This window comes from Capsicum annuum, chromosome 8, assembly GCF_002878395.1.
Source record: "Capsicum annuum cultivar UCD-10X-F1 chromosome 8, UCD10Xv1.1, whole genome shotgun sequence".
NCBI lineage: Eukaryota > Viridiplantae > Streptophyta > Magnoliopsida > Solanales > Solanaceae > Capsicum > Capsicum annuum.
Window position 1 is genome coordinate 43,520,512 of NC_061118.1, and position 26,985 is coordinate 43,547,496.

Sequence of the window (26,985 nt, forward strand, 5' to 3'; positions counted from 1 at the left end):
AAGGTCATGTCCTCGGTGAGCTGTAACTGTTCCATGTCCCGCCTAATCACCTCACCCCAGTACTTCTTCGGCCTACCCCTACCCCGCCTAAAACCATCCAACTGCTCTTTATGAAGTAATTCCCTAAAACAAATATCCAAAGAAGGAGACGGGTCACGATTCATCAAGTTAGAATAAACACTCTGAAATTCAAATCGGAATTTTATCAAAAATTGCTCTCTTTCTTTGCTCATGAACGGCTTGAATTACAAAGACAGATTCAGCAGATAGTTTAGACTTTAGCATAAACAATATCAGTAAATTTAGCCTATAAGTTCTAAAATCCTGAAAAATAATCTGAAACGAAGAGACCTCCTTGAGAGTAATTAGCAATTTCAAACTCTAGCTGAAAGCACCTTGCACTATGGTCTTGGTTGTAAACCTTTTGTAAGTATCCCACATGGCCTTTGTTGTCTTGTATGGCCTGAGATTAAGAACTATAAGATGGTCAATTGACCATAAAATTCATGTCATCACCCAAGCATCTTTAATCTTCCCTTCACCGAGCTTAGTCTGATCGATAGGAGCAAAATCACTTCCATCTATATGTCCCCATAATTCTAGTTCTTTTTTGGTGACAAATAGTTGAAATTGAAGTTCTCGGACAGAGTAATTTTTTTCAGTGAAATGAGCATGCAAGGACTCAAATTGATGTGACACCACGTTCTTGACTGGCTAAGGAAGACAGTAACGCAACAATTCAAGATAACTAGAATAACTAAGACTTAAATCCCAAGATGCTTAGGATTGACTAACCGTAAGCATACCAAAAACTATCAAAAAAAATTTTATTTGACATATTCAAGACACTGAGATTTAAAGCACTTAATAGAAAGCTCTAATACCATGCCAATTTTGCTAAATGATCTCTCAAATTGAGAATTCTGTCATTAAATAGAAAGTTGAGGTACTGATTACCAAGTTGAATAGGAGTAGTTGATAATTGATTTCTCACGTAATGTTCTCAAAAAGTTTCACTATCCTTTGTCTCCATCATAGTTATTGTTAGGCTAAGTGCGATTATTACTTCTCTAACTTGAGCTTCACACTATTATTCGGTTTAAATAATTATTTTTTCTCATTTCTAGATATTTATCGCATTTTTTGTTTGCTGCAAAATATGATGTATTAGTAATGTTTGAATTTTTATTATGCAGTTTTTGATTTGATGTAATAAAAATAACATGAATTGTATAATTTCTTAAAAAAATTACTTGATTACAAAAACACCCTCCATAAATATGGTGGAAAGGATTTTAAGGGATAATTGTGTCTTTAACCATACTAATGCATTCATTAAAATCTATTGCATTACTAATAACAAGGATTTTCATGCATTAGTAATACACTCCACAATACCAAATAGAGTGAAAATTACTAATGCAAGCATTAGTTATACATAGGATGAAAAAGTGTATCAAACAAGGTATAGTAATACACAAAACTAATGCATGCATTATTTTTACTAATGCATTTTACCAAACGACCCCTAAGAGGGGATCCCTGGTGCAACCCCATTTACACTTGGAAGTGCTCTGAGTCTCCTTCTACTATTCTAACCGCGTCTTAGCTCCATCATACAAGTCCATTATTGCCCTAATATAAGCCACCGGTACACCTTTAGCTTACAGGCATCTACAGAGAACTTCCTCGAGACTGTCATATGCCTTTTTGAGGTCAATGAACACCATATACAAGTCTATCTTCCTCTTCCGGTATTACTCCATCAATCTCCTCACAAGATAGATGGTTTCCGTAGTAGATCACCTTGGCATGAACTGAGGTAATAAATGTCTTAAATAATAAAAACTTAGATGTCCAAGCCTATAGTGCCAAGGCATGACTCTATTCAAAACAGAAGTAAAGTTCAAACAAGTAGGATTCAGTTGTAGAGAGTTGTCCCCGTTGTCAAGAAAATAAAGACCTCCATATTCTCTAGCACTGCCAATCGTCTATCCCGAGACCTTTTCCTGAAATTCACACAAATCAGAGTCCAAAATAGCACGACAATTAAGAGAACGCGTTAATTTACTTCCAGAAACCAGATTACAAGATGGTTTTGGAACATGAATAATATCATGAAGTCTGAGGGATGGTGATAGTTTAACAATTCCTTTTCCAACGACTGCGGAAAAGGAACCATTAGCTATCTTGATTTTATTATTCCCTGCACAAGGAGTATAAGTAGAGAAAGCACGGGAACTTCCACAGTAGCTCCTAAATCTATGATCCAAGAATCATTTCAGTTGGAGTTGGCACTAAGAAAAGCAGATGGTATGATAGCTTCAGCAAAAGAACAAGAAAGATTTGGTGCATTTACACGGAACTGGGGAGATTGAAGGAGTTTGTGCAAAATCTCTAATTGTTCCCTTGTAAATGGAGACAAATCTGGAGGAGGAGGATGCTCCTGCTCAAAATGAGTTGTTTGGAGGGCTTGGCCATGTTGATATTGGAAGCCACAATTATCAACTCCCTTCTGCTTCCAGTTCGGTGGTTTCCCATGAAATCGATGAGAAGTTAACTGGAAGGACATGTGAGAAACATTGCCTCCTTGAGTCATCATATTTTCTGCAAGAACTTCTAGAGAAGAACTTTTTGTCTTCTTTTGATGTTCCAGAAAGATGATCTCCTTGGAAAGCTGTTTTTTCCATGTGATACTAGGGAAAAACGTCCCGCTCTGATACCATGAAAGTTAAGATAATGCAAAAGTATATTTTTTATTCATAGAATTGTACAGTATTTATAAGAGAGAGAAAAGTAAGATCAGAATGAACTAATCAATCCCTGATTCTTGGGAGATTCTTGAATCAAGGGATTTCCCCTAATCTATTTCCTAAAATAATGTATTTTCCTAAGATACATGCTATCCCATTTTTACAGGAGCTGATTACGTCAATCTGGTAGATGATTTGTGGAGTAGATTTGATTGAAATCTGCCAGTCATTGTAGGGCAAATTTTGCAATCTGCCAGCTCATTCAAGACATACTATCCTAGTGTCCCAGCAAACCATCATTTACGTGTAAACATCAATAATGCACCATATCTAGAACAGTGTTAGATTTAGAAAAAAGAATTCCCAACCTCAAATGTGTAAATAGAAGGGCCCGTGAGCCCCCCAGTCACTAATAGCAAGTAAAAGGTTACCAGCTACGTTTGGAGCCAAACTGAGCAACATCACTCGTTTATTAAAACATTAAGTTCTATAGTAGGAGTCCATTCACTTAATCATGGTCCCATAAAGAAAAAAATTGTTAGCAATACATGTAAGTTGCAAAAAGAAAGAATATCCAGCATTTTGATGTTCAATAGCATCATAAAGGCAAGCCAACTATAATAATTAACCATTTAAATGGAAAAACCAATATGTCAAAGTGTCGGACTACACACTTACCAATAGTTTTGGAGATAAATTGATCGACCAACTATGGACCTGATCAGAAAATCAACACCCACTTCATAACTTGCATTTATCTAGATTTCCCTACCCAATGTCCTGTATAACATGTACTGTAGCCAGAAGATTGCAGGTTGAGTATGAGACCTGTCTTATATTCTAACCTATCTAAGTGTGGCTAGTCTGATAACAAAATGGCTGATGAGATTACAGACGGACAATATTGGAGTCACATTGTATTGCACCTTTTCTAGTTTACAACCTTAAACATGTTTTTTTTTCTCAACCACAACCCTGAACTGGAAAACTTGGGGAAAGAACTTCTTTCAGAAGACGACAACAAAGCATTCCAAAGTGCAAAAGGGAAGAGACTGCTTGTTTTATATATACAAATCAGAACTACTTAGTATTTGCGCAAAGGGATCAAATCTTACCAAGCCACCACATCGTCAAAAGAGTGCACAATCCTATATACCCAAACAATTTTTGCATATCTACTCCTTTTCCTTCCTCACCAGCAAACTTTTTAAGAAGAACTGCAGAACATTAGGAGAAAAAGTTATCCATCTCATCATATTGTACAACGAAGACCAAGTTATCAAGAATAATCCACAAGAAGCCTAACCAGTGAACAACCCATATGACATTGCTGATAGAAGGCCGAAGAGATCCCCAAGGAGAGAACGTTCATCACTTCTTTAAAAGAAACAAAAAGTTTAACTATCAGTCATCACCCTGAAACACAGTTGAAAGGAACACCAATGAAAACAACAGAGAATTTAGGATCTGAAGAAAATCGAAGATTCATATAAAAAGGACGATGCCGTTTTATGTCGTCATTGGAAATTAAGGGATATAAAGATTGATGTCTCAAGTTTCATTAAAACAAGGATATACATATATTTTTTTGCTTGCCAATGCTTAGAAGTAGTGGAAATGAGTATGTTGAGATGGATTTGCGGGCATACTAGGTGAGATAGGATTAGGAATGAATAAATTCAGGACAAGATGGCAGTGGCCTCCATTGTGGACAAGATGAGGGAAGCTAGACTGAGATGATTCGGGCATGTAATGAGGAGATGCCCATATGTCCAGTGGGAAGATGTGAGAGCTTCGCTATGGTGGGCCTGAGGAGAAAAAGAGGTAAGCCGAAGAAGTATTGGGGAGGTGATTAAAAAGACAAGACACCTGCAACTTACGAGGAACATGACCCTAAAAAGGAAGATATGGAGGTTGAGTATTAGGGTAGAAGGTCAATAGGTAATCGCACATTGTCTAGTTTTCTTTATCAGTGGTACTATCATTTCCCTATTCTCCTACTTTCTTAGACTTCGATTTTATCAATACCTGTTGTCTCCTTCGGTTATTGTATTATTTGTTGTTGCTATTGATACTCTATTGTATTTTTTTCCCTACTAGTTTGATATGTATTACTTGAGGGGAGAGTCTATCGAAAACAGCCTCTTCTCTGATAAGGTAGGGGCAAGACTACATACACACCACCTTTCCTAGTCCTCAGTTGTGGAATTTCAACAAGTATGTTGTTGTTTGCCATTACTTAGAAACTCTAAGCACCCTATTAGAGCAAGGTATGCGGAACTAAACTGATTCATTCTTATCTATAGCGGTTAACAAAGTAAGAGTAGTTCAGTAATAAGCCTATCCCGCACTACTTGAAGTCTTCATAAACTCATGTTTGGTTTATATTATAAGAGATCCTTGTGTCAACGAAGATTGTTTTCAATGATCAAGGAAAAAATGAAAAACAATGCCAAATTTCTAACACACTGAATAGGTAAAAGACCCAAATTTCATCAATTGGGACTCGAACCCATTGTCCAACAAAGACATCACATTATCTCCACATTTGGGACTCGAACCCATTTAGCCAACCAAACCCCAAGGTTGCAATTTAAATCAATTTATGGCCATAAAGGCCTTCATAAAGCCATTCATCATTCATTAACCGTTTTATGCCAATGCATTAGTTCAACACACAATTCAAACTTGTGACAAGGTCATTCTCATTAATGATTTCACGAATAGGTTGAGGGCGTAGCATTACCAAAGCCAAAATTAAGGCAAAACCATCAAATTGGGGGTTAACTATGACCCTTTAGCACCCACATGTGTAAAAACCATAATCAAAGCATGAAAAATCATAATGACTCATGAACAATACTTTAAACATATGCTTTTAGCAAACTAACAATGATGAAAGAGTCACATGCCTAAGTTACGAAGATTTACGGAGAGAAATCAACCCCTTGAGCCCTTAGATGACCACTTCTTGGAAAACATAAGCTTCTTCCTTGAGAGAAATTTTAAGAGAGCTTTGAGAGTGTTTAATCCGTTAAAGTGTTAAATGAATGCCCCAAAAGAATTTTATGGACGTGGGGTCTAAAGGGTTTTAAGTGAGAAATGTCTAAAGTGCCCTCAACTTAAAAGTTGTAAAAATGCCATCCTTGGTTATGAGTTCACCATCGACTCATAACCACTCCTTACGATTTGTCATCACGATTCGTAACCAAGACTGTGACTAGGATCCCATACACAGTCGACCTTACGACTTAAGATTAGGACCCAAATCAAGATCTTACGACTCGTAAGGTCTAGTCGTGAGCAACACAAAACCCAAATAGGTTTAACACTGGACATCCTACGAATGGCACAGACGACTCGTTACATATCCTTACGGCTCTTAGTGAGCCACTCGTACTCAGAGCAGAACTTTGTCACTAAATTTCTGATTTGGTTACGACTTGGGTCCCTAGGACCTATAACTACAACCTACGACTCGTACCCCCAAGTCGTACCTAGGACAAAAACTCAAAAAACATCCACTGGCCACCTTATGACTAGGGTCACATGACCCGTCAAGACACCCTATGGCTCATAAAGTGAGTCGTAATCAAGGCAGTGAGCCTAAAGCTCAAGAATTTTCAAGGGCCAAAAATCTGGGGCGTTATAGTAATGGTAGCCTCAAATTTTTTAGGTACTGTCACTAGGATTTTCTCAACAATCCTGGAATCGTTAAAAGTGGAACCCAACTACCTAATGTGATTTGCTATATTACGAATTCGGTCAGAGTACTCTATTATGGTTTCACGTTTCTTCATTCTTTGCAACTCAAACTCACATCCCAGAGTCAACACTTGCATCCCTCGAATTCTTTCATCTCCTTCATACTCAGTCTTGAGATAATCCCATACCTCTTTCACTGAGTTCAGAGACATGATACGAGTGAAGACATTGTATGAAGCTACAGTAAACAAGTAAGTCTTCGCCTTTGATTTCCGGTTTTCCTATCCTTGTGAGTTTTAATCTGCGCTGTCATGGGATTGTTTGGCAAGGGAGCTATCTCGTATTCATCTTCAACAGCTTCCCAAAGATCCAAAGCTTCCAGATATATCTGCATTCTAACTGCCCAAATTTGATAACTTCCTCCATCGAAAGTTGGTGGTGCCATTAAAGAAAAACTTGCTTCTTCGTTCATGGTATCCACTGGATCAGATTGATGCACACACTCAGGTCGCTCAAGATTAAAGCTCTGATACCAATTGTTGGTTTTAATATTGTTAAGGAAAATAAGTGTAGCAAGGAGAGCCAAGAACTTAGCGGCGGACAACAAAGATCGAGTTAGAGAATAAGGGATGCGAAGAAGTTTTTTTTTAATTTCCAGTTAAAAGCAGCGTATTTTTTTATTATCAACTCCTGACTTAAATAGTGTTATTACAACTAAAAGTAGGTCAAAAATTACCATAATCCAATTTGACAAGGAGTCGTATGTAAGAAGACAGGGGAAAAACAAAAGACAAGTCACGTAGAAAATCAACACATACGCCAAGTCCCAGCATTCTTTGGCACCAACAACACCGGAACCGCACACGGACTCATGCTTTCCTCGATGTATCCTTTGTTGAGAAGTTCCTCAACTTATTTTTGGAGTTACTTTGTGTCTTCCGGATTGCTTCGATAGGCCGGTTCGTTTGGCAAGCCTGAACCCAACACGAAGTCAATTTGGTGTTCAATTCCCCGAAGTAGGGGAAATCCATCCAAAAGCTTCTTTGAAAATACATCATCATGGTCCTGCAAACCAAGGGAAATAAAATAAGGGATAGGAGCAGTAGAGTCGTTAGCATGAAAAGCATAGGCGAGGAGAAGCGTGGGTGTGTCATCATCATGTTCTTTGAATAGATCCTTGTTCCTAGCCAACATCCCTCTTCCCCTTCAATTTCTTTCTTTTTTCCCCTTCATCCTTCTCCTTTTCATGGGGTTCCTTTTCACCTTCCTTCTTACCCTTCTCCTTCAATTCTCTCATTCTTTGATGTACCTCATTCACTTATGAGGGTGAAAGGGGATGAAGTGTGAACTTCCGACCATTCAACTCAATAGAATACCGATTAAGAACTCATGTTTGGTTGAACAATCATATTTTCATGGTCTTCCAAGCAAAATATGACAAGCTTGCAACGGAATCACATCACAAAGCACCTCATCTTGATAACTCCCAATCTTGAACCGAATCACAAATTCTCTAGTCACTTTCCATTCTCCACACTCATTTAGCCATTAGAGCTTGTACGGTGTGGAATGCTTGGTTGTGGGTAATTTCATGAAATCAACCATGGTGGCACTAGCTACATTCAACTTCCACTATCAGTGAGCAATTAGCACCATAGTTTCCTTGATAAGATATTTAGTATGGAATACATTTTTCCTTTGACTAAAGAGTCATCTAATGGCTTACTAATCATTACTCGTTTTACCACAAAGTTTGGGACTTTAAAAACTCTGTCTTGAGGCTAAGCGTCCTCATTTCCTTCCTCTACTTGCGCGTCTTCCTCAAACCCCTCTCCTTCTTGGGTTTCTCGTTCATTATCTTCTTGTCCCACCTCTTCGCCAAGGTAATACATCCTCCCTTTTCTAAGGATCACATTCCTCCGGTTAGGACATTCATTTGCCTTGTGTCCCCAACCTTGACATTTAAAACACTGAGAACCTTTAGGATTAAGAGTTGGATACTTGTTAACTGTATTCCTTGGAGGGTACTTTGGAATAGTCTTCTCTATGGGTTTCACATCATCAGACTTGTTGACATCCTTGTTCTTGTTCCATCCAGTTGACGGTTGAGCTACTTCTTTGTTCTTACCCCAATAATTAGTAGATAAGTACCTTTTGGGTTTGATAGAAGTCCTCTTCTTGAGATCCCTCTCAACATCCAAGGTCGTTTGAAAGATGTCTTTTATGGTAGCAAACATATGACAAGTCATTACCAAAGAGATCTCCTTGTTCAACCCAACCTTGAAGCGGATGACGACATGTTCCATATTCCCATGATACTCAAGCTTCAAGATCAATTGTTGAAATTCATCATAGTAAGTCAAAACACGTTTGTCCCCTTGCCTTAGGTTGTACAACTAGGTAAGTAACTCATGTCTATATCTTTCCGACACATACTTCTTTCTCATGAGACCCTTCAATGCATCTCATAGTGGTAGTTGTCCCTCGTTTAGAACTTGTTGAAATCTTTTGGCATATTCCCACTATGTAATATCAAACCCTTTAAATTGGGCTATGACGTAGCGACTTTTCTTGACATCGATGAGATCATTGACTTGAAAGATTCTCTCACAAATGGACTCCCATTCTAGATAAGCCTCAGGATCACTTTCTCCCCCTTGAAAGTTGGAAGACTACTCTTTGATTGAATTGATCCCTACATCTCGGCCTCCATTGCCACCTTGCTCCTCATGGTAGTTCCAGTGTCCTTCCCCTTAGGGTCGATTTCCTAAGTTACCTTTTCTATGTGGATCGGACCAAATCTTTCTCCTCGACCGCTATGCCTCCTTAAACCCTTGGCCTATTCCTCACGTACTCCGCAAACATAGCCACCTCATCATGCTCCTCAAACCCATTTTCTTCAACTTGGATAGGTTGATTTTGGTTAGGCGATGCTTGAGGTAGTGGATTTTACTTTGGTGGTGCTTGCGGTACTTAGTCATAGGGTATTTGGTGAGGTGGATCTTGGTTTTAGGGAATTTCTTGGTTGACATAGTTGAATTGGGGTTGGAGTGAATAAACGGGATTACTGTTGTATGGGTAGGTAGTGGTTTGGGTGATGGGGTCTTGTGATTGCCTTGGTGGGTAGCACATTTGGTGGAGGGTTTCCGAGGAGATAGTATCGGATGTGTTTTGAGCGTGTCCACTAGATGAGGCATGGTAGGTTTGAGGAGTGGATTGGGCGGAGTTTAGACGATCTTCCATGTTGACCATCCTCCTATCCTTCCATGTTAACAAGTTAATGTTAGGAAAATAACCTCACAACTCTACACACCTTTGTGTGCCTCACACTTGGATCTGCAAATATTGAATGATGGCATATACTTTAATGAAAGCTGAGGTGTCGATTGTTACTCTTGTCCAAAATAGATTCTTGATTGAAAGACTCAAAGAAATTGTTTATGGACTTGCACCAAAAAATTACGACGAAATAAAACTAGCAAAGCACAAAAAAATGGTACGAAGAACGAAAGCGGGCTCAAGAATGAACTCACAACTAAGTCGGTGGATTACTAATTGATAATTAGTGTTACAATCAAGTAAAGATGATTAAGAATCAAAGAAATAAAACTAGAAATCTAAAATTAGCTTTCGAGAACTTTTCCAGCATGACTGGCTATCACTAGGCTGATTGACCATCAGAAGAGCCGTCAGGTTTTATCCAGAAAGCGGTTCCAACTTTGTCTCAGCGACTGATCATGTGATTGACCGTCACAGGTGCAACTGGCCGTCAGGGGAGTCGTCAGACTTAGGCTAATCCAGAATGGTCTCCAAGACTTCTTGCGACTGTAAGGGTGACGATTAGTCACTGACTTGGATATTAGACAGATGAGCCATCACTCATAGGTAAGAATTTCTTGTGGGCCCTTTGTACTCTCTTTGGAATATTCTTTGGCATAAACAACTACACCTCATTTTTCCTATATCCTTTTGGATCAAACCTTAACTTTTGAGTGTTCTTCTTCAACAAGTCGTTAAGAACATGAAGAACATTCAAATTTGACCCTTAAGCAAATGAACTAGAAATTCGATGAAATTCAAAACCCAAGCTCACAAACACAACCCAAGCAATTTCAAAGCCAAAAACGCAACTCAAACTATTCAAATTTTTGGACCCACTTCAAATTTCTTCAAACTCAAGCTCCAACAATGGTGGAATTCACAATTCAACCCGGATTGAGCTCAAACTTTAGATTTCGACTAACTAAATACTAGAGAAAAGGATTCTAAGTATCGGAAACACAAACAAGACTAAAAATCAAAAACTCAAAATTTCAAAAACACCAAAAAAAAAAACGTGAACTATTTTTTTCGTGATTTTCGCGATAACAAACCTAAGATTAGAATTGTGGAAACAATCTTAAGCTCGACTCCAATACCAAATGATAACAGGCAAATACGAAAACAAGAATTTAACTAAGAGAACAAGATAGAAATTGATAAATAGATGAAGATAGACACAAGAAGGATGATGAACTAAGAACGATTTGAAAATCCAAAAACCCCATGTACTAACAAAGAAATTTACACTACGAAAGCCCAAAGTACAAGAAACCTTGATATTTGTACAGTTAGGGGACGTAGCAAAGCAGGTAAGGGACAATAAAGAGCTGAAATGCAGGGTTCATGGGAATGCTATGTTAGGAATATGAGCTGTTTTCTAATCTCACATACATTTATCAGTCGCCTATGATCAATGTATAGTGAATCTAGTTCTTTCTGTTCTTCTTCATAATTGAACCATTTCTTCTAACTTTGCCACCTAAAACTGGAATTGTTTGTGTCATATATTAGCCAGAAAAGAATCATACAGAAAAACAAATGTAGTAAGACAAGTAAAATAATTAAATTACTCGGAATAGATAAATGTGCGACAAAAGAAATTCAGTTACGATTTTTTAAACCAAACATAACTTCAACCAGAAACTAAGAGACCTATATTAAACTCAAAAAAACCTCAGTGCAACAGGAATTCATTTAAAGCAGTTCCAGTCAAGTCAATACAGTACAGGGATGTCTTACGAGGAGGAATTCAAGTGAGATTCATCCGTCGCCCAAGATTTTCCTAGAGTGGTCATGACAACGCCAGATATGCTAACAAAGACTGCAACTACTTTGGCCATATTTAAGGAATCCTCACCAAATATTACACCAACAAAAAGAGTGAATAAGCCCGACGTAGAAGATAGTACTGTTGTGCTTGCAACACTTGTATGCTCAAGTGCTGCATTTGATAGGTACTGCAGAAAAACAAAAGACACAAATAAGCTCATTGAGTTTTCTAGCAAAGCAGTTTCTCTTTTTCCTTCCTGTACTTTGGGGAAGGCAACAAATTACAAACATAACTAAAGTTGACTTTCACACCTCGGTTATAAACCAGAGAGGAGCAAGAAAGAATCCATAACAAGCAATTTGCCAGGCCGTCATCTCTTTTCCATTTTTTAGATCATCAGAACTACCATTGTATATAGCAACAAGAGGTTTTCCTTCTTCCTCTGCCGAAATATTTTCTTCGCTGTCTTTTCTATCCATTGATTTCTGGATTTCTATCTCAAAGACTTTCTGTACTGTGTGCTTTAAAGGAGAACTATGTCTCATATATGATTCATTGTCAGTACTTTTATCAGTTCTACTAGGGCGTCTCTTCAGCAAATCGCATATCCAATCCTTAAGAAATGCTACAGGGAGATAAATTACCAGCAAAGAAGCTCCAAGGTATGTGATTGCAAATGGCTGCTTATATTCTGAGAAAATGCCCTGTCATAGTACACACACAATGAAAAAATTCAATTCATAGTATAGAAGGTTGCATCATGTTCACCCATGCAAATTCAAATTCAGTAATTCAACTCATTTAGGATTATGCAGGAACAATTTTTTTCATAGTACTACAGTGCTATAACCCCCAAAGGACCCAAACTTAGAGGCAAATTCTACAGAGTGGTGGTTAGACCGACTTAGTTGTATGGGGCGAAGTGTTGTCCTGTTAAGAAGGCCCGCATCCAGAAGATGAAGGTGGCCGAGATGAGAATATTTCGGTGGATGTGTGGGAGTACTAGGAAAGATAGAATTAGAAATGAGGTTATTCGAGATAAGGTGGGAGTGACTTCGGTGGAAGCCAAGATGAGGGAAGCGAGGTTGAGATGATTCGGTCATGTGATGAGGAGGAGCACGGATGCCCCAATGCGAAGGTGTGAGAGGTTGGCTAGGGATGGTTTCAAGTGAGGTAGAGGTAGACCGAAGAAGTATTGGAGGGAGGTGATTAGACATGACATGGAGCAGCTTTCGATTGCCGAGGACATGACCCTGGATAGGAAGTTGTGGAGAAGGCGGATTAGGGTAGAAGGTTAGTCTGGATATTGTATCTTTTGGTGTGTTACTAGAAGTATCTTGTTTATGGTATTATTGAATATGCTAATTTCTATTGTATCTTGTTCTTTTACTATTCCTTATCTTAGATTGTCTTATTTTGAGCTGGGGGACTATCGGAAACAGTCTTTCTATCTCACATTTGAGGTAGTGGTATGAACTGCGTACACTTACCCTCACCAGACCCCACTTGGTAGGAGTATATTGGGTATGTTGTTGTTGTTGTAGGAAGTACTAAAATTATCATCTCTATAGTTGATGCATCTTCTACAATAATTACTTGCATGCACATGAAAACAGGTACATCTGTTTACAATTACAAAATAAAAATTACTCGGTGACTACCTTTTTTCTAATAAAGATAATGTCCGGTAGGCTGTATATAGAGCAAAAGCAGCATTAGAAGGTGCTGAAAATAATTACAAGCTCACTAAGGAATCACGAGGATACTGTCAAAAGCTATTCTAATCAGTCAGTTGTGTCATCACAAGTTGCCTATTAGATCTATCAAATCCCCTATATAACCCATGAGATCCCTTTTTTGGTGGTGTCGCCTGGACAAGATCCTATTTACACCAAAAATATAATAAACTAAGACAAGTCATCCTAATTTTGTGGGTTGAGTTGCTTGTGTCTTCAAAAAGTCTTAAATTTCTCTCTTTCCATGTTATCAACCATATGCAAACTCTTTCTGGGGAGGTTGAGGGAAGGATAAAGCAACTAAGGCAGGACATCATTGTTGTAAGCCTCCTTCACCGGGATCAGTTGCGACCAATTCTCCTCACAATATCTTCTTCCTATACATTTCCAGATGTTAAGTAACTCAAAGGTAGTTTTAGGCATGACCCAATTCTTCTATGGCTCTTCCTAATATGAGTTTGACCTTTGAGAAGGAAAAATGGGCAATATACTTGGGAGTAGGGAGTACTTTTCTTGTGCAATGCAATTATGTGTATTTATATAGCCTAAAAACACTTGGGCGAGGGACCTAGCCAAAGATGTAAGATACAGCAAAATTTCTGCCAATAGGCTAAAACATAGTTTTCAATGCAGTAAATATTAAGCCAACACATTTTTTTTTTTTGGGGGGGGGATTGCTCATAGATGGGTAATTCAAATTAAGCATCTTCGCATCCAAGTCCCTTTCATGTCTTTAACATTCTTAGATATCTATTAAAGAATAATAATGGCCACATATATAATAAAGAGATGATTCCCCGCTAATTGTCAGAAATGCACCCAAAGGTGTGGCCTAGTGGTTCAATGATGTGGGTTGAGCACCATAAGTTCTCAGGTTTAATCCCTGGCAGAGATAGACACTAGGTGATTACTTCTCACCTGTCCCAGCCTTGGTGAACAGAATTACCTGGTACCTGTTGATGGGAGGTGCCAGGTATCCCATGGAATTAGTCGAAGTGCGCATAAGTTGGCCCAGACACCACGGTTATCAAAAAAAAATTGTCAGAAATGTTTTCATGAGCAACCAGGGACATAAAGCATACAACATGTTTAGATTTGAATAAGGAGAAGCATCTCATATGAACCACTTGACAACTACTTGAACACCATATCCTCTTTGATCACAATGCAAAGTGCCAAATACTGAGCAAAGTACCTTAGGTACAGCCTAAGCAAGTACTGTGCATATTTGAATAAATTACAAATGCAACCAACAATCTTGTCCCTTTCCTCTGAAGAAAGGATGGACGAAACTGGACCAGAATAAGAAAAGAAGTACCCTAAATCATGTCAGAATGACCCAGCATAAGCTTGTTACTTTACGTAAACATGAGAAATAACCTAAAGTTACTGAACACTTAATTGATGTTCTTATCTCTATTATGTAAAGCAATGAATTGGTGTTGTATGAAAGCAAGGAAATGTACTATCATATTTCTAGCTGTGAGGTGATTCATACGAAATTGTAAGAGCACAGAACAAACTATATGTCAGTAAGACAATAACCAACCATATTATAACATGTTAATACAAAAGTCACCTGACTGATAATTTAATCCCATAGCCTTTCTATTGATTGGGATATAAAAATCTTAACATTACGACATCTCAATACAACAATTTTGCAACAAATGCAAACCAGTTGGATGAATCCTCTGTAAAGAATGGATCTTGGGCCTAACACAACCTCAAAAACTAGCTAGGATTGCCCAAGTCCATATAAGCAAACTACCTGTCCATCCCCAACCAATATGGGACTTTTACCCACTCTAACACCCCCTTCACGCCCAAGGACCAACTGGCGCATGGACCGGGAGCCCAAATAGTGATAGTAGACCTGGCTCTAATACCATATACAGAATGGATCTTGGCCTAACTCAACCTCAAAAACTAGCTCAAGAGATAAGGATTGCCCAACAACAACAACAACAACAAACCCAGTGTATTCCCACTTAGTGGGGTCTGGGGGGGTAAGATGTACGCAGTCCATACCTCTACCTCTGATGAAGTAGAAAGGCTGTTTCCGAAAGACCCCCGGCTCAAGACACAAGATATCACACAAACACATAGTAAAGCACAGAAGCAGATGACATAACATAAATACGGCACCCATAAGAAATATAAAACAGCGGAAAGCAGAGGAAAGCACACAGATTCGTAATAAGCATGGGACACTGAATACGGAATCATAACGGGAATAAAAAAAAAAACAACCTCAAACCCCACCGAGTAATTCCCTACACTAGCGACCCAATCTGGCCCTACTCTTCTGCCGTAATTCGCGTCTTCCAGACCTTCCTATCTAGGGTCATGTCCTCGGTAAGCTGTAACTGTTCCAAGTCCAGGAAATTACATGGTATAGCCCCAATAGTAGCTCAAGAGATGAGGATTGCCCAAGTCCAGAAAATTACATGGTATAGCCCCAATAGAAGGTGGCTTTGGATTTTTGACCCCAATAAGAAAAATATTTAAAGACTAGTCTTCCTTCCTTTTTAAGTATAGTACAAGTACAATTTTGCCCCTCTACACCTCAAATATTTTTAAACTTTCCATACTCGCTTCTCTCAAATTTTATTTTTATTTTTGTTATTTTCACTTTTTATTTTTCCTTTAACTTTATTTCATGTTTAAATTCATTTGTCTCAACCTTTATTTTTTTCTCTTTTTCTTTTTTCTCAAATATTATCTATTTCTTCATTTCTTTATTTTCTTTTTTTAATTCATTTGTCTCAACCTTTATTTTTTGTTTTTATCATTTCTCTTTTTTCCTCATTTTTTCAAACTTTATTTTTATTTTCGTCTCATTTTTGTTTTTCTCAATTTTTCAATTCTTCGCTTTTTTCTTAATCTTTATTTTTTTCTTTTTTTTCTCAATCTCTTCTTTTATTTCTCTATTTTGTTTGATCTCTTTTTTATTTTTTTCAACTTCTATTATATTTTGCTAATAAATACAAAATTGGATAATCCGCCAAGGGATCTTCTTTTTTAACATCAAAGCAAATTTAAGGACATGAATTGTCTTAGGAAATTCTTTGGAATAAGTTTTGCCTCTAAGGCAAAAAATTATAAAACAACTCATAAATCAAGGCACAATGTGGTAGTGTCAAATCTTGTTTGTGGAGCATAACTTGTTATTTGAAAATCCTTGAGTTAAGTCTTGGTTTTAAGGCAAGAGTTATAAAACATCTCATAAATCAAAAAACAATGTGGTAGTGTCAACACTTGTCCATAGGCATAACTTGTCGGATAAGTCTTGCCTCTAAGACAAGAGTTATAGAATATCTCATAAATTAAGACACGATGTGGTAGTGTCAATTCTTGCCTATGGAGCGTAACTTGCTGTTTGAAAGTCCTTAGACTAATTCGAACCTTTAAGGCAAGAGTTACAAACATCTCACAAATCAAGACATCGTGTGGTAGTGTCAACTCTTACCCATGGGGCATAACTTGTTGTTTAAAAGTCATTGATTTATAAAACATCTCAAAAATCAAGACACAATGTGGTAGTGTCAAATCTTGTCCGTGGAGCGTAACTTGTTTAAAAGTCCTTGGGCTAAGTCTTGCCACTAAAGCAAGAGTTATAGAACATCTCATAAATCAAAACATAATGTGATCATGTCAACTCTGACCCATGGAGTGTAATTTGTTATTTGAAAGTCCTTGGGTTAAGCCTTACCTCTAAGGCAAGAGTTATAGAATATCTCATAAATCAAAAAACAATGTGGTAATGTCAACTCTTGCCCATGGGGCACAACTTGTTACTTGAAAGTCCTTGGAAAGAGTTATAAAGCATCTCATACATCAATACACAATGTGGTGGTGTCAACTCTTGCCCATAGGGCATAACTTGTTATTTGATAGTCCTTATGCTGAGTCTTACCTCTTAAGACAAGAGTTATAGAGCATTTCATAAGTAAAAAACAACGTATTAGTGTTGACTCTTGCCCAATATACATAACTTGTTTGAAAATTCTTGGGATAAGTCGTGTCTTTAAGGCGAGAGTTATAGAACATCTCATAAACAAAGACATAACGTGGTAGTGTCAACTCTTGCCCGTGGGGCATAATTTGTTGCTTGAAAGTCCTTGAGCTAAGTCTTGCCTTTAAGACAAGAGTTGTAGATTATCTCGTAAATGAAAACATAATGTGGTAGTGTCAACTTTTGCCCGTGAGGCATAATTTGTAGTTTGAAAGTCTTTGAGCTAAGTCTTGCCTTTAAGGCAAAAACATCTCATAAATGAAAACATAACGTAGTAGCATCAACTCTTGCCCGTGGGCATAATTTGTGGTTTGAAAGTTCTTGAGCTAAGTCTTGTCTCTAAGGCAATAGTATCCTCAAAGGCAATAGTTGTAAAACATCTCATAAATGAAACATAATGTGGTAGAGTCAACTCTTGCCCGTGGGGCATAATATGTTGTTTGAAAATACTTGAGTTAAGTCTTGCTTCTAAGGTAAGAATTATAGAATATCTCATAAATCAAAACACAATGTAGTAGTATGAACTCTTGCCCATGAAACATAACTTGTTGTTTGAAAGTCATAAGTCTTGCCTCTACAATGTGGTAGTGTGAACTCTTGCCCATAAAACGTAGTTTGTTGTTTGAAAGTCATAAGTCTTGCCTTTATAATGTGATAGTGTCAACTCTTGCTCCTGAGATGTAACTTGATTTGAAGAAATCGAAGAAAAGAACAAAAATAATAAAAAATTGCAGAAAATAAAGAAAAATATTAAAAAAATAAAAATCAAATAAAATGTAGAAGTTGAGAGAGAACGAGAAAAAAATAGAAGTTGATAAAAATAAAAATAAAATAAAAATAAAGGCCGAAAAAAAATTAAAAAATTAAAACAAAAATCAACGAAAAATAAAAAACTTTTTTTATAAAAGTAGGCGTTGAGAGGAGTAAAAAAAATAAGGGTTGAGAAAAATTACAAAAAAAGAACTAAAAAATAAAAAATTAAAGTAAAATAAAAAAGAAAAAAAAGTTGAGAGGAAAAAAAATAACGATTGAAAAAACAAAAATAAAAAGAGAAAAGAAAAAATAAAAGTTAAAGTAATATTAAAAAGAGAAAAATAAAAATTAAAAAATAAATAAGTATAGAGTTGTTATTCATTGTGACGATTGGTCATGGCAATTTTGCCTGAAAATATATTACTTAATAGCTGAAGGTTATTTTTATGAAGCTCGTTTATTTGGATCAAAATTTGAAAGTCACCTTAACCTTATTTTGGGTTATTCCTGTAGTTTCCCGCCCAAGTTCATACAAGTAAACTACCAGACAACTAATATGGGACTTTTACATCCTCAACATCCATTTGGACCCTATCAATGTTCATCTTAAATTGACTATTTTTGAAATTAAATAGCATTATGTAAAGATTAACAAAAAAATTCCAAGGTTTACCACTTTTGTAACTTACTACCAAATCTGGATACATCTCCGAACATAAAACATCAAGACACGTGCATAAAGAAAGAAAAACTGACCTGGGTAACTTCAGCAGAGGTGACCCAAATAACAACAACAGCTGAAATAAGGAAGAGACCTGCCTTGTATTTCCAACCCATCACGAAACAAAAACAAAAATAACTCAAAATCCAGATGGATGTTCTCAAGAAAATCTAACCAAAGATTTGAACTTTGTTAGTTTTCTGGTCGCTTTACAACTTGTCACCAAACGCAAAGAAGACCCTGCAATCTGACCCACACGCTAAATAGTTTGGATTGGATTGTTAGGTGTATGAATTTATTATTTCACAAGTAGATGAATGCTGATTTGCTACGTTTTTAGGACAGAGATGGGAAAAGAAACGCAATTATATCGGAAATAATGGAGGGAAATTTGGTAAAAAGACGCACAAATGTCAAATTATCATACACTCGCTCCAATAGCTATTTTATTTTTATGAGTTACAAGGGCTGTTGCTTATTTTTTTCTATTACTGGTTGTCGGTCGCCCGGCCGGATCTCAATATCCCTTTCTTTTCCCGACCTTTATTATTTTTACTAGTTGGCTACCCGTGCTGTGCACGAGAGTAATATTCATCCTTCAAAATTTTATGTTATATTTAATTTTATTGTTTAAATAAAAATTTTATTTATTTAATTAATAATTAGACATGTATTATTATATAAAAATTTTATTTATTTAATTAATAATTAGACATGTATTATTATATTTAGATTGATGAAATTTATATAAGAATATTTTAAGTTATTAATATGACACTCATAATCAAAAAATTTATGTTTTTTCAAAAAATATTTACAGTTATTAATTATTATGATTTATATTATTCACATAGTAATAATATATAATAAAATATTTTAAGTTAATTAACTGTTGTAATTTAGAATATCATTTATGTAATTTTCAAATAATACACGTTACTCTCTTTGTCGAAACTTTTGTAGCATTGATAGTCAATTATATTTTTAAAATATTTTAAATTTTTAATTATTGAAATTTATAATTTCTTTTTTGCTATTTCAATTTAAGTGGCACTGATATAACTTCGAAGGTCAACCAAATACTTTATATCTTTTAAATTTTTTAATTGCTAATTATTGTGATTAATATATTTTTTATGTATTTTTTTGAAAGATATAATAAATTAATTATTTTTTAGATATTTAAGTTGTTAACCATTATAATATAGAATATTTTTTATTTAATTTTTAAATAATATATATTACTTTCCCTGTCCAAACTTTTGCGGCATTGATAGTCAATTATATTTTTAAATAATTAAACTTTTTAATTATTGTTATTTTTGATTTTTTTTTTCTGTATTCTAATTTAAGTGACACAATACTTAGATAATCATAATAATTAATTAGGATTTATATAATAAATTAATGATTGAAGCAGCGAAGCACACATGTCTTAATAACTTATAATAATTAATTAGAAGTGATGTAGCAAAATTATTATGAAAATACTTTTGAAAAAAAATTAAGTGGGCATCATATAAGACATCAAGTTAATTTAATATTAAATATTATTAATGTTTTACTACTTAGATGAATTATAATAATCAATTAGGAGTGATATAGTAAAATTACGGTTAAAGCAGATGAAGCAGACATGTCATAAATATCTATTTTACTTTTTTATTAAATATTATTAATTTTTCTAATATGTAAATGACATATAATAATTCTTTAAGAATGATATAGTAAAATCACGGAATAAGCAGGTGAAAGGCGGCAAGCAGACATGTCAACGGAGACGTGTGTGCTTTGCCTAAACTCTCTCTTATTATATAAGGTAATATTAAGTACACGTTTTAATATTGACTAAATTCAAATCTTCGGACTCAATATATATTAGTTTCTTTGTCACAATTTATGCAGATAAGATGAAATTTAAAGAGTATCAAATTTTTACATGTTTTTTCAAAGAGATAAGCATTCAGTACCTCTGAACTATGGTCAAGGTTGTTAAGACACACTCCAATTTCACCCTTGAACTCAATTTTTTAGCATATTTTTGTCACCATTTTGTGTCGATGTCACACCTTTATTATCTAAAATTGGTCCACGTTAAAGGTATCATGTCATCTAAAAAAGTTGACAAAAGGTGCCACATTAACTAAAAAGGTTGACAAAAATATGCTAAAATTTAGTTTTGGGGTAATAAGACCCCGGTGAAGTTGGATTGTGTCGTAAAAAATTTGGTCATTTCTCTTTTTAAAACATCTTACGTTCTTAACTTTTACTATACTAACTTTGAAATTATGTATGTTACTCCCTCTATCTCATTTATGTGATACATGCAAAATTTTAAGAGTCAACTAGACATGACCCGAACTAGGTTCTGGTCGTGTCGGGTATATCAAGTTCAATAAAGACCTGAGACCTCCCCCAACACCCAAACCATAGACCTCCTCATATCCATATCGGATGAATTCTGAATATATAACAAGATTAGAGAACTTGAAATTAAAGATGTTATGATATGTGCATAACCAAACCAACCAACAACAAACCATCCTAAGTCCACAATAGTCCGACAAAGTCTCTACCAAACCGAATCCAAAAATAGTAACCAATACTCTATAACTCAAAAGGAAAACATAATCGTGAAATGGAGCCTTCCGAAGCGTCAAAGCTCACCACTTCAAGTCGGCTCTCGATCAATCCACAATTATTGAGCAGAGAAAGTAAAAGTATGGCCAAATCCTGCATTGCATGGGGATACAACGTCCGAAGACGATTAGGGGGGTGAACATTAGCGTGTAACTCACGGATAAGGATAACATAATTACATAATCAATAGTTCAAAATCATTTCAAAATCAATGCACAAAATCAAGTTCATAAACATATACATATATATATTTATCACATGCCGGGATAGGGAAAAAGGTTTAGCGTGCACTTTTAAACCTTAGCCTGGATTGGGTAGCTCAATATTCATATAATAATACCTACAGGTTGTTGACACCTAATTCTAACCGCCCAAAGCTCTTTTTAAGATACTATTTTTAAGCAAAATTATTAATTTTAAATGTTGATATTTTTTACACACTTTTCTTGCATCAAATAGATTTTTGACGTGTCACATTTATGATTTAAAATGTACAAATTATTTTATTAATTTTTGGTATCATTTTTACAATTTATTAATTTAAATATAATATTTTAATAATTTTATTAATATTTATTAAATTATTATTTTTTCATATACATGTGCACATTCACAATTTACAAATACATTATCTATTATTATTATTATTATTATTATTATTATTGTTATTAATTATTATTTTTCAAAATAATAGCCTATTTTATTCAATTTCTATATGTTTAATTTTTAGTCATTGTTATTTTTAATTGATGTCAATTTTAGCCAAATTGGCATCAATTTTTTATTCCAAATTTAAAATGCAATTTTGACTCATTTTTTAAATCACCATCATATTATTTTAATCTTAGTCGTTGATCAATATTGATCCAACGGCTAAGATCAAAACATCCTCTTATTTTCTTTTAATAAAAACAATCAAACCCTAATTTATTTTTTACACAAACATCAGTCGCACCTACCAGTCAAACCCCTCTTTATCTCTCTACCTTCTCTTTATCCCTTTTTCTCTCTCATCGGCGCCCCCATCTCTTGTTTCCGACTAAAACAGCCACGAACACCTCAAACCGGCGCACCCAGACCAGCGACCAGTGTCGTCCTTATCTCTTTCAATCGGCCTAAGCCGCCGCTGCTCCACCGACAAAATACGTCGGTAAACCCCACTGTTGTTGCTGACCGTTGCTTTCCTCGGTCCTCTTTCTCCAATCGTGATTCTATCCGGCCAGCCACCAGCCACAAGCAGCCGTTCCAGCCGTCATTAGCCAGCAATCCCGCTACTCAGCCGTCGGAGCTCCGCCGTTCTAGCCACTATCGCCTCCGAGCTTCAGTCCAACATCGTCGGAAAACACTAAAGTCCTTGATGGATATTTTGAATCTGTCCAAGGTTATTTCTCCCTTTGAATTTATGCTCTTCTTCTACCCTTATTTTTTTAACAGATTCTTAGATTTGAAATTGGTGAAATTTGACTTTGATTTTTGAGATTATTCTCTCAATTTCATGTTTGTTTCTGCCCTTAGACTAACATATATGAAAACACCCAAATTTTATCAGCGATGATTATTTTTAGTTTACATTGATGGTCACTGACTTATTAAATGCATTTTGTTTGACACAATGAGTATATTGGGGATGAATTTAGTTAGCCTTCAATCATGCTCAACCCCGATATATATTTTTGTGATTGATTCCGTATCTTTGATTCAAAATTAATGGGTTACACAGTGACGCCTAATTCTAAACTTCTCCTGGTATAGTATTTGCTTTCTAAATGTGATAATGTGATTTATTTTTCTTGCTAGTATTGAAATTGTGTGATAGTTGTTTTGATGTCACTAGTGATTGATTTTAGCTGGCCTATTTTCTTACTTCTCTATTCATGGTAAGCTTGATTCACTCTTACATTTAATTGAGAATATTAATTGGCCAAGTAATGTGTGATGAGTTGACTGATTTTGATTGTCCTTACCATATTGTTTGAAAAAATCTTTTGAGATTAATTTCCTTCCTTATTTATCTTGCCTTAACTAAGTCGGATAATCTTTTATGTGATCAATTATGTTAATTGTGATTGATTTATTTAAATCTTGATATGATTATGTAATGAAGGAAAAGAATTCCTATAATCATCCCTGATTTATCTCCTTTCCTTTACTTATTCATTCTTCTATCCACTATAAAAACAAGACTCTCTTTTATTATGGGGAGGACAAGCAAACTCTCTCTCCTCTTTTACATATTTGATTTCTACACTCTTTCATACAAAAGCTTTAAGCAAAAACAAAAGTTAGTTAATGTAACAACAACAACAACATGAATACAGGGTGGGGGACACTGACTCTCTTTTTTCATTAAATCAGACCATTGTGTTTCAAATACCTCTTTATATCATGCAATAGTTCAAGACTAGTTCAATTGTACAAATTCCCACCTTTATCATAACTCAAACCAATTTCACACTATGGGTTGAGGTCATAACCATTTCAAAAGTCACAAGTTTGGGAAGATCACAATTCCCTAGTTCATTCACCATACCCCCACAAGTTCAAAATCATATTTAAAGCATGAATAATTATAATTAAACCATGGAAAAACATTGTTCAATAATAAGCATTCAAAACCCATAATCGTTGTTTTCAAAACCAAAATAATTCTATGTGAATAACACTTTAATACATATGTTTTTTAACAAATTAAAAATGAGGGAAGAATCATATGCCTGAAATGGTAAGATGTACGAAGAGAAAATCACCCTTGAAAGCCCTAATTGATCAACCTCTTGAAAAATCTAAATGTTCTTAACCTTGAGAAAAATTAAAGTGAGTTCTAATGACACCCTAATGCGGTTATAAGATGTGGGTTTCAAGTTGGGTAAGAGGGAAAATGTCTAGAATGTCTTTAACGTAAAAGTTAAAAAGGGGTCACCTTTGACTACGAGTCAACCCTTGACGCCTAACCACTCCTTACAACTCATCACCATGAGTCGTTAACAAGGCAGTACCACCAAGGCACCCTGTATTGTTATCCTTATGACTCAATGGCACCACTCATAATGGGACCCTACACAGAACCCAAATTGGGACTTATACTGGACACCCTATGATTACATTTAACAACTCATAAAATATCCTTACGACTCTTAGTGAGCCAATCATACTCAGAGTAGAATCTAGCCACAAACTTACTAGTTTGATTATAACTCATCCCAATGACTCGTCAGGACACTCTACGACTCATAGGATGAGCTGTTACCAAGGCAGGGGGCTCAAAGCTCAAGAAATATCCAAGGGCCAAAAATTTCAGGTGTTTCAATTCTCAACCACTTGGATCATTTGTACTCGAATAATGACTAGGCATTTATTAGCATGATTTGACTCCACATACCTCTACTCTTACCTTTAATAAAGACAGAAAACAAAGATGCTAAAGAAATCACCTTTTCCTTTAACAAAGTCAGAAAACAAAGATATTAAGGGATACACGTACCTTAAGCATGATTATCCAAAAACAGGGAAAAAGAATGGATACTTGGACTTCATGTCCTCTTCAGCTTCCCAAGTAGCCTTTTCAACCTTGTGGTTCCTCCATCGAACCCTTACCTAAGCTACATCCTTCGTCCATAATCAACGAACTTGCCGATCCAAAATTTCAACCGGGACTTCCTCATAAGATAAAAAATCCAAAATACCTACCTCTTTCAAAGGAATAGCCGTTGAAGGATACCCAAGCACTTTCTCAATATTAAAATGTGAAACACCAGATGAATAGAGCTCAAACTAGAAGGAAACTCTAATTCATATACAACATTACCAACCCTCTTCAACACCAAGTATGGACCAATATATCGGGGACTGATCTTTCCCTTCTTACTAAACCATATCACTTCTTTCATGGGGGATACCTTTAAGAACACCCAATCACAAACACTAAACTCTAACTCTCTTTGCCTCACATCCGTGTAGGACTTTTGGCGGCTTTGGGCGGCTTTAAGCCTGTCCTAAATCACCTTTTCCTTCTCCATCACTTGGTGAATAAAATCTGAACCAAATATCTCTGCCTCACCAACTTTAAACCATCTAATGGAAGACCTATACCTCTTACAATACAAGGCCTTGAAAGGAGTCACACCAATAGTAAAGTGGTAGCTATTATTATACGTAAACTCTATAAGAGGCAAATAATCAACACAACTACCACTATAGTTAATCACATAAGCTATAAGAATGTCTTCCAGTGTCAGAATAGTCTTTTTTGCTTGCCCATTCGACTGTGGGTGGAAAGCAGTACTAAGTCTCACCGTAGTTACTAAACCTCTATGAAAATAACACTAAAACTAAATGAGAACTAAGTACTACAATCTGACATGATAGAAACAGGCTCCCCATGCAACTTCACAATCTCTTAAAGGAATAATTTCACATAGTCTTCTGTCGAAAAATTTGTTTTCACTGGCAGGTAGTGAAGTAGACTTAGTCATCCTATACACAATAATCCAAATTGAATCAAACTAATTCTAAGACTGAGAAATACCGGTAACAAAATTCATATTAATCACTTCCCACTTCTATGCAGGCAACTCAATTTCTTGATACAACCCTCCAGGCCGCAAGTGCTCAACCTTCCCTTGTTAATACACCATGAATTTAGCCACATAACTAGACACACCTCATGTCATATTATTCCACTAATAAATCTCCTTAACATTATGTGTAATAGCCTGTGTTTTTGAGCTAGAAATCAAACCATCATTTCTATGTGTGCAAAACTCTAATCCCATGATTTGTATATAAATATATGTGTCATGATAATTATACTAGTGTGTGAAGTGCTATCAAGGTAAAAAATATTCATAGGAGTCACTTAGAGCAAAGTTGAGCTAAAAGCCTTTGATTCAACCAAATTTTGGTATTTAATTCTACAAGGGACAAATTTAAATGTGTATAACTTTTTATGTATGTGGAATTTGCATCTCAATACCTACCAAATATTGAATTAACTTTCCAATGATACTAATTTTGCCTTAATCTGATACCCAAGCAAAAAGTTATGACCATTTTTGTGGGAAACAATAAGGGTTCATGATAGGTCCGTGCTGCGTAGGCTATTCCCCCAAAATAGGATCCATGCCACATAGGATATTTCACCAAAATAAGTTCTACGCCACATATTCTATTCCTTCAAAATAGAGTCCGTGTTGCATAGGCTATTCCCCCACTATAGGGTCCGCGATGCGGAGACGTTGTATTTTTAGTTTCAAGTTTAAAGAGGCCAAGGGGTAATTTGGAACTTCCCCTAAAACCTAGTCATCAAAAACACAACCTATAGCACTCATGAGGGAATTATTTGCCTATTATACTCAAAACTCCTCATGTAGTAACTCTCTCTCTTCCCAAGAATGAGCAAAATTCAAGCCTCTCTTCCCAAGAACAAAAAATTCAACTTCTCTCCAAGAATTCAAGTATTCAAGATCCAAGTTTAAATTTTTCTTCAAGGATTCAAGTAATTAAGGTATGTGGGATATTCATCAATAGGTTCCTTTCACCCATTGAGCCCCAAAACCTTCTTTTGATTT

The 26,985-nt window shown here is 35.8% G+C and overlaps 1 protein-coding gene across 4 annotated transcripts in view; it reads right to left on the reverse strand.

Annotated features, from left to right (window-relative positions):
• The window catches only part of LOC107846669 (uncharacterized transporter C405.03c), a 45,245-nt gene extending 25,870 nt beyond the window's left edge, over positions 1-19,375 (reverse strand). For 2 of the 4 annotated variants that reach the window (XM_016690987.2, XM_016690980.2), the window contains exons 1-5: positions 18,814-19,375; positions 11,862-12,254; positions 11,520-11,737; positions 4,060-4,130; positions 3,869-3,970 (exon numbers count right to left, since the gene is read on the reverse strand). In XM_016690987.2, the coding sequence (XP_016546473.1) occupies positions 3,869-3,970; positions 4,060-4,130; positions 11,520-11,737; positions 11,862-12,254; positions 18,814-18,894 (865 nt within the window). In that variant the 5' untranslated portion in view covers positions 18,895-19,375. The remainder of the gene's footprint in view (positions 1-3,868; positions 3,971-4,059; positions 4,131-11,519; positions 11,738-11,861; positions 12,255-18,813) is intronic. The other 2 variants (XM_047395418.1, XM_016690994.2) reach the window with 1 other exon arrangement.
• Positions 19,376-26,985: the final 7,610 nt, after the last annotated feature.